The 9,165-nt window shown below is 34.3% G+C and overlaps 1 protein-coding gene across 1 annotated transcript; it reads right to left on the minus strand.

Annotated features, from left to right (window-relative positions):
- Positions 1 to 6,672: 6,672 nt before the first annotated feature.
- LOC107178235 (uncharacterized) lies at positions 6,673 to 7,790 on the minus strand. The gene is made up of 2 exons (XM_052435795.1): positions 6,992 to 7,790; positions 6,673 to 6,716 (listed from the first exon to the last, which is right to left on the minus strand). The coding sequence occupies exons 1-2, from the start codon at positions 7,788 to 7,790 to the stop codon at positions 6,673 to 6,675; spliced, it is 843 nt and encodes a 280-aa protein (XP_052291755.1).
- Between the last annotated feature and the right edge of the window lie 1,375 nt (positions 7,791 to 9,165).

A 9,165-nucleotide genomic window follows, 5' to 3' on the forward strand; every position in this document is an offset into this window, starting at 1 on the left:
AGGAAGACATTGAATATCTTGAAGACCATGCTAATTAAAAAAAAAGATATTTCAACGAGTGTTGATCTACATTATTATATGAATTACTATTGTTTACTCAACTTATATAATAATCTTTGAAGCCGAAACAACTTGTGAACACCAACACTAACCACTTTAATGCAAATATGGATGTAGATACAAAGCCTCAATCCCTATGCCTACTATACAACTCCTCATATGAAATATATATATATATATATATATATATATATATATATATATAAATTAGTATTGCCTTTGTAAATTAAAATTATTTACGGAAAGGATAGTTATTTATTATTTTACTCCATCCATTTTGAAAATCACAAAAGTAAATTTCATTATCCATTTATTATTCTACTGGAATGTAATTTCAATCATCCAAATTCATATAAAACAATATAGATATAGATTCAAGTAGAAACCATAAGCCTTTCCTCAAGCTCTTTAACTCCATATTCCTTAGCTCCTCATATGTAGAAATGGGCTGCCAAAAATGAAGTGCCAAGATTCATTCAGGCTTTTTATCAAACAATTGGAGGGCATAAAAAATTCGAAGACAGTGAATAGTATGGCAACATGCATGTGATTACCTACATTCAAGAACAAAACAAAAAGAAGAGGAATAAAGATAAAGATAGAATATTGGTCTAATTATCACTCATGTCCTATATAACATGTACACATTACAAGTCATCTCACTGCTAAGTCAATTACGAATTGTCACTCATTTGTAAGTCATACTGTTAGTGTCTAACATATGAAAGTCATAACCAAGTACTCATTTGCTTCACATTACACAGAACATCTTCAAGAGACTTAAATAACCCATGCATGAAACAACTACCAATCTACCTACTCTTAACATGTAGAGGAACAAAGATAACAGATTTTGCATTACACAAATCAAAATAGCAATTCAATTCATGTACCTATAAAATTTGAAAATCAAAACACTATCAAGCACTTATATATTTTAGTCCATAAACATTCACCTACAAACTCCATTTTGCAGCAATTAGCATATGGCCTTCCTTCACCAGCAGCAAGCATATCTTATAAATGAATAATGAATGGACAAGAAAATCATTTACGGCTTGCTTTTAACTTGTGAACAATTCACTGCTTAACTGCAGGTAATAAGACAAATCAATTCTTTATTTAGTAACAAGGTTAAGAGTAGATTTTTACTAAACCAGTTCAAATATATATTAATTCAATACTTCCAATCAAAAACAGGGGTAAAAAGGCATGGTGGGTCATGAAGAAATGAACTTACGGGAGCAATAATAACAAATTTGGCTTTATTCTGTAAGCATCATAAACTTGGAATTAGAGAAATTAAAGATGTTAGAGTCATTAAAAAAAACATGAAAATCATAAGAGAATTATATAGGCATAAGGGTTCCTATGAGCAAGGACTTGGGGATAATCTTTACAAAAGATGTATTTTTTTAAACATATAATGCTTATGTTTAAGCCCGTGATTCACTCACTCACGACAAGGGTTTGGGTTTCCTGGGTTATGAAGGGTTTGTTGGTGGCAGAGAGTGTCGGCAGTGGGTGAGTGAAGATTTGGGTCTCGATTTGTGGGTGGGTTTTGGATATTTTCAGCAGCTACGGTTTGGATTGTGTTGACAGGTAAGCAGAAGTTTCAATTTAGGACTGACTTCAACTCCAGTGCAGTAAAGAGAGACGACTGCGACTCAACGGCGAGCCAGCGCCAATGAGCTAGGTCTATCATATATATAGAGAGAGAGAGAGAGAGAGAGAGAGAGAGAAATGCTTGTACTTTGGACTACCGGTGAATGAAAATATGGAAAAATAAGAAAAAAACAAATTCAAATTACAATTAAATAAAAGAAAAAATATATGGAAGACAAAACCCATTAGCATCACACTATTTGTAGAATTTCTCAACATTTGAAAAAACCCAAAAAATTAAATAAAAAAATTAATCATAAGCTAAATTAAAACAAATCCATCAATTAAATTGACGAAAAATAAAATATTAAGTCATTACCAGTTGACAACCCCCTTAGTTCTTTCTCCAAACTTAGATTGTGAGGGAGAACGAGCTAGATTACTTGAATATGCAACTTATGGTAGCCATTTCATCCCTTGTTGGTGGTTATTACTTGCTTGCCCAGTAGAGGCACTAGATGTTTAGTTGGAGAAAAAGCCCCTTCTATAACAAGCAATTAGGGTTTTGGTTCGTTTTTCAATTTGGGAAAATGGAAAAAAGAAAACAAAGTTTTAATTTTTCATTATCTATTTGGATTAATTGAACTTAATTTGTAAATAGACAACAGAAAACAGAAGAGATCGAGAAGAAAACGAAAGATAAAGAGGAAGATAAAGGCAAGATAGCAATGGAGTTTAGGAACGATAGCTAGATGGGGAAAAAATCTTAAGTGTAGGTTTCGTGCTGTAGCTATTTATAACTTTTGTTTGTAAATATTATCAAATGTTGTATTGGGCTTGATTCAACAGGGTTCAATGGTTTGTGCTCTAAATGTTTAAGTTTTAAACCTTAGAGGTCTTAGGGTCGAATCGAAACCAAAACAAGTTTTAATGATTTTTTTTTTATCTCTGATACTTTAGTATCAGTAATCTTTGATGTTTAATTTACTGACACACTAGTATCAATAACCTTTGATACCTATTTGTCAAAAGCGGAAAATGGTGCATATGTACATAATTACTGACACTTTTTGCAAAGTGTCAGTAACTAAGTGTCAGTGAAGGTCATTTTTGTAGTAGTGTGCATTCATCTGATAAGGCAATGTATTTTAAGATAGGGAAAAAAGTTTGTCAATTTTCAATGTTTGAATTTGCATTAGTTACTGGACTGAATTGTGAAGAAATTTATAAACCTAACTTGGACATTGTTGATGACGGTGGTCGTGTATGTGATGTTTTGTTGGACGGTTGCACAAAGTTCACTAACACAACGCTAGGTCAGATATTTGAAGCAACTAAGTCCAAGGATGATATAAAAATGGTTAAATTTGCCATGTTGTACTTTTTGGAGGTTGTATTACTTGGAAAAGAATATAGATCATCTATAATTAGGGATCACATTCTCCACATTGACAACTTTGAAGATTTCAATAAATATCCTTGGGGTTGTGTCTGTTTTGAGAACACATTAGAAAGTATGAAGAATGTGATTGCAATTAGACAGAATAGAGAAAGGGCAAATCCAGACTATGTCCCTGAAAAGGAGGCATACAGTCTTCATGGCTGTCCATTTGCAGTTCAGGTAACAAATTGTCAATATTGGTTTCGTAGAGATTATTAAGATTAGGAATATTAATTATTTCTTTTACTTGCACAGGTATGGGCACTTGAAATTTTCAGTGAAGTGTGTGAAACTTTTGCCTCGAAATGTAAGCATGTCAAATATCCAAGAATTCTAAATTGGACAATCACTAAACATGTTAGCTCTAATTCGCTTGACTATTCCATATTTGATAAGAAAAAGGTAATAATAAACAATCTAGATCGTTAGTGTCTTTCTTTTTTTTTTTTAATTTATCTTTGACGTTTATTAATTGGCCTAATTATTACAGCTTAAGGTACTGGAGAAGTTGGATGTCGCTGATGAAATAGAGGCATCACAGCCTAATCTACAATGGTTTTGGCAAACAAATTGGCTGCAACAACTTGAAAATGATTTTCGTGTTGACTCAAAGAGTAAAAAATCAGCCACTCCAGTCTCAGAACAGAAAAGTAGCAGTGTTGTGCAGAAAAATTCTGTGCCATGGAAGTTAAAGAGATTAATAAACGTGCGAAGTGTCAAGTTATGTCCATGAAATGCAAAACGAATTATGAACATGCAAATTCTGTTGAGGAAAAAACTGTAAGTTTTTTTAATCTTTTAATAACAATTGCATTTTTCAAATTTTTTTTTGTTTGCCTAATAGGCTCTGTCTTGTTCTGTTTGCAAGGGTAAACGTCCTGGTTACATTGATAATTTGATTTCTTTTATCGAGGACAAGTTTAATTGTTTGGATAAGCGTCTCAAAAAGATCGAAGAGAAGGTGCAGAAAATTGACTCATTGGAGGAGAATACAGGTGATGTGAGGGAGATGAGAGAACAAGTCAATAAAATTGTAGACTTAGTGGAGTTCCTAAATTCAGTGGACTACAATGTGAAGGTTCATTTTATTATTATTTTTAACTAAGTATGTTATTATTTTTAACTAAGTGCAAATTGTGTAAAGTTATTAATATTTGCTGCTGTGCAGATTCCGACAACATTTGATGATAACCCGAGTATTGCCACACCTGCGACTGTGTTTCCAAGCTTCACCACAAATGCAGGCATAGTCAAAGAGGATCCATGCATTATTCCGTCTACACAGCAAGAGGTGAAAAAATATGAAAGAAAAAGGCGATCTTGAAAGGATGCAGCTGTTTTATGCACGCCATATACTAACCCATTTCGAAAATCGCGACATATCAACGTCGATGAAGAAAAACAGCAAGTTCAGTTTGAGCATTGGCTGAAGGAGGATAATATGGAACCGTAATTCCTTATTTCTCTTTGTAAACTTACTTTTATTTGAAACAATATTTCTTGGTTGACTATAACAAGCAATAAGTTTTACTCACATTTTCTTTTTCGTTACTGCACAGTAAAATATTATCGTGGCCTATGCATGAAGCAACAAAGAACTTCTTTCGCAGCTTGTATGATGCAGACGCGTGGTTAAATGGCGGGGTATTGTTAATATAGTTTTTGTTTAGCATGTAATTTACTGCAGTAATGTTTGCATTTAATATTAATTTACATATGTTGGTAATATGTACAGCATATAGACGTTGGTTGTTACGTGATAAGATATGATTTGGCGAAGCTCACTATGCCACATTTGCACCGATGTGCAATCATGGATAGTGTATTTCAGGTACTTAGTACTCTGTAGTAATAAACAAATAAGATATGTAAATTTGTGCATTGAAAACTTGCAAAATTCATTGTTTTTTTAGCAAAAGCTTTTGTTAAAGTATAAGTTGTTTAAGAAGGATCCAACTACAATATGGGATGAAGATCAAGAACATGATTTGACAATCAAACAAGCAAATGGCGAAGATCTTCCATTCGCTATTCCATAGAGAGATGTTTATAAGGTAAAGTTTAAATTTTCTTAATGCATCGCTAAAGTTTAAATTTTCTATTTTTGATTGGCTCAAATTATTGTAGGTTTATATCCCAATTAATGTACTTGAGTGTCATTGGATTCTTGCTGAGGTTGACATTGTAAGGGAGACAATTTCCATATATGACTCCATGGTTTCTGTAATGAATGACTCAACATTTTTGAAAGAATTATTGCCATATACTGTTATTATTCCTCTTCTACTGGAGAAGGTTTTATGGTATGATTCGCACCCTGAAACTACCCAAAAAAGCAAAGTTTGGACAGTTTTGCGTTTAGCGAATACGCCACAGCAAGAATCTCGGTGAGCATACCAAATGCTCAATTTATTTTCATTTTACTGTTATAGTTATATATTCAGTATGTAGTTAACTATTTTTTAAAATTCTCAGTGGAGATTGTGGTGTGTTTGTTTTGCGTTACCTGGACACACTTGCACGTGGTGAAGATATTCAAACAAATTGTACGCAGGCACATGTCTCTTCTTATCGCAAGCAACTAGCTGAAAGACTTTTCTATGACCAGTCATTACTTTCAAAGAACAACTAACATGTGAGTATTATTTTTTTAAATGAAGTCATTGCTGTTGGAAATAGTTTGGTTTCTTAATATGAAACCAAAATAGGCCATCACTGTTAGTTTGGTTTCTAATTAATTTCATGGATTTATTATATGCAGGCATTCCTCATGCATGCATGTATGCTTCGGCAGAGGAAGAAAGTAGTTTGAAGAAAAAAAAAACTTTTAAATGGTTGTAATATGTTTAATTATGATATCCATTAGTGTATCCTATCCAAATATTGACATTGTAAACTGATAACTTTCTTTATTTATAATAATTAATCTCATCATTTCTCAAACTGTCGAATATGCAAACTTATTTGTTTGCTGTAATTTATGAACACACAATTTGGTCATGTGAGGTCATGTACACGACGGTCGTGTAATACACGACCGTCGTGTAGTACACGAGTATATTACATGACCATAATATAGTACGCGACTATTACATGGCGTTCATGTATTACAGGACTTCATGTATTACAGGACTTTTTCCAACAAGCATCAGATTAATTTAGTTCTTTAAGGACTTAATTGGTGCTAAAATTTTAAATTTGCTGCTATGTAGAAAAAGTCAACTGAAATTATAAAAACAAAGAAGTTAAATTAAATTGGAATGTAAAGAAATTTAGTTATTTCATAATGCAACAAATTACAGTTTCCAAGCATAACATGTCCAAGACTAAAAAATTGTAAATCCAATTATCTAAGTTTGGTTAGCCGTAGGGCCATGCTCTTGCTCTGAAAGTGATGTTGCTGCAGTGCATGTTAGTCGATTATGCCCCCTCAATCCGCACCTACTACACTTGCGGTGCACGATGTCTTCCCCTTGAGAAGGTATTCTAGTAGTTCGCGGTCGTCCTACCTCTCGCTTTTTCATTGGCGGTGACAGCACATATGCACGCACCTCTTCTGAAACATCTCATTCCTCTTGTGGAGCCACAGGATAAATGCTCTCTGCATATGCTGCAACCCATGCATTGACAGAATAATAATGAGCACATAAATCATAAACAGATTAGTTACGCATATGCTTACATACAGCTACCACATGTTCACAGGGAAATTGGTCAATTTGAAACTCATTAGAACTGCAAGTCTTTTGTAGCACGTCAACATGGCCATCAAGGTCGCCATCCTTAACTATAAACTCATGGAAATTAATCTGTATTACTGGATATGTGTGTGATTTATCCAATTTCCCTTTCAACTGTTTCTCAACCCAAGTAGTCATAAAGTACATGCATCCATTGCCAAATCTCGCCTTTTTGCAAACCATTCTTGTAATTTGTCAATAATACAATCCATTAACTTATGAATAGGCAAGGTTCGTGCTTCTTTTAAGACAGAATTCATACTTTCTGCAATGTTAGTCGTCATAATCCCATAACGCCTCCCCTCGAAGTGAGAACGAGCCCACTTCTCATATCCGGCATCAGTTAGGTATTGGTGAACATTCAAACTAACACTACGGCTGACATTCATATATTGAGTAAACTTAATGGGCCGATATGCCTTTGCAGCCAATTCAAATAAAGCACCCACATCGACTTCTTTAAAATGAGCATTTACATTTCGTTTTAGATGATGCGTACATATGCCATACCCTGCAGTAGGAAATACTTTATCAACTGCTTTCTTAATACTTCCATGACGGTCAGAAATGAATACTAAATTAGGAACATCACCAATAGACTCTCTTAACTTCATAAAAAACCATTCCCATGAAGCATCATTCTCACTGTCACCTACACCAAATGCAACAGGGTAAAGTTGATTGTTGCCATCAAGAGATGTTGCAATGAATAATGTTCCTTTATACTTGCCCCTCATGAATGTACCGTCAACTGCAATAACAGGCCTAATACATGAAGTGAATCCTCTCAAAGAACTTCCAATGGCCATGAAACAGTACTTAAAGTTGTTCGCACTGTCCTTTTCAATGAATGTTCGACTTCCAGGATTTTTTTTTTCAACCATTGCCATGTATGAGGGTAATAAATGGTATGAATCAGCCGGACTGCCCCTAACCATCTCCATTGCAAACTCCCTTGCTCTCTACGCCTTGTGATAACTTATTTCATAACCAAACTCTTTTTGAAAATCTTGCATAATATCAGCTGGCTTATAAGTAGATGAAGCACCATCAAACTTGTGTCGAAAATTTTTCCCAACTAACTTGGATGAAGCTTGACGGTTGTCTTTTTCCTGTGAATCAAGGGAGCAAGTATGGACATTGTAATACTTTCTAATTTCAAACATGTTGCAACCTTTAAGCCTACTTGCACGAAGGCGCCATTTGCAGCTGTCATCCATACAAACAACAACAAGTAAGTCCTTGTCTGATTTTGGGGTTTTGAATTGGAACCTTTTTTTCACAGCTAATGCTTTAAGCTTTTCTTGCAATGCCTCCTTTAACTCAAACACCTCTTTCACCATCGACACATCAGTATCACCACTAACTTCTGTTGATAATAAATTACTGCTACTAGCAAGTAAATTTATTCTAGGCACATGTCCATTGTTTGAGGTTCTTGAACTTATAGGAGCTGGAGTATTATCTCCTAATGCTAAATCAACAGCTAATGGTGGCTCATCCAAACAATCAACTTCAGTTACAAATTCATTAACTGCTTCTTGTTCGTCAATCAGTTGTGTAGTAGGCAAACACTCAATTGGTGATTCATCTGCAACAGTAAAATTGTTCGAACTGAGAATAGGAAATGATGGAGGCACGTAGCTGGAGAAAGCATGACTCTCTTCCCATGAAAGACGAGGTGAAGGTTGTCTATCCACCGGAACTGTCGAAATTGATCTACGTTCAAAAGTAATACAGAGCGAGTTTCTAAACTCCATTCCACTAGCTACTTCCTCTAAGAAAAATTCCACATCATCATTGGTTTGAATTGTAACTGGTGGCATAGGATCAGATGTCTTAAGTTTGAATTTTATTGTGATTTCAAATTCCGAAGTATCTATATCAATAACTTCAGCTATCTTGTCCACCAATTCGGCATATGTTGTCGATCGTGGTATCATTATCCCTTTAGCCTTGGAACCTTTGAACTTATACTCGTCATTTTGCTCAATCCATTCACCATTAAAGAGAATAGGCACACGTACCAAAACCATTTATGATGATACAATAAAAACAATAATATCAAATTTCATATACAAGTAAGTACACGACTTACACAACTTACACGACTTACACGACTATATTTCTTACATGACCTACACGACTATATTACTTACACGACCTACATGACTAACTATATGACGTACACAGTATCAAGAGAATGCACGGCGCGAAACATTTTCGCTATAAATAAGTTATATTGCTGAAAAAATTAATTAAACAACCTACATTGCATATATTTCTACATATAAGAAAAAATGGTGAAAATAAAACATT

The sequence above is a fragment of the Citrus sinensis genome, chromosome 3 (genome assembly GCF_022201045.2).
Source record: "Citrus sinensis cultivar Valencia sweet orange chromosome 3, DVS_A1.0, whole genome shotgun sequence".
NCBI classification, from domain to species: domain Eukaryota; kingdom Viridiplantae; phylum Streptophyta; class Magnoliopsida; order Sapindales; family Rutaceae; genus Citrus; species Citrus sinensis.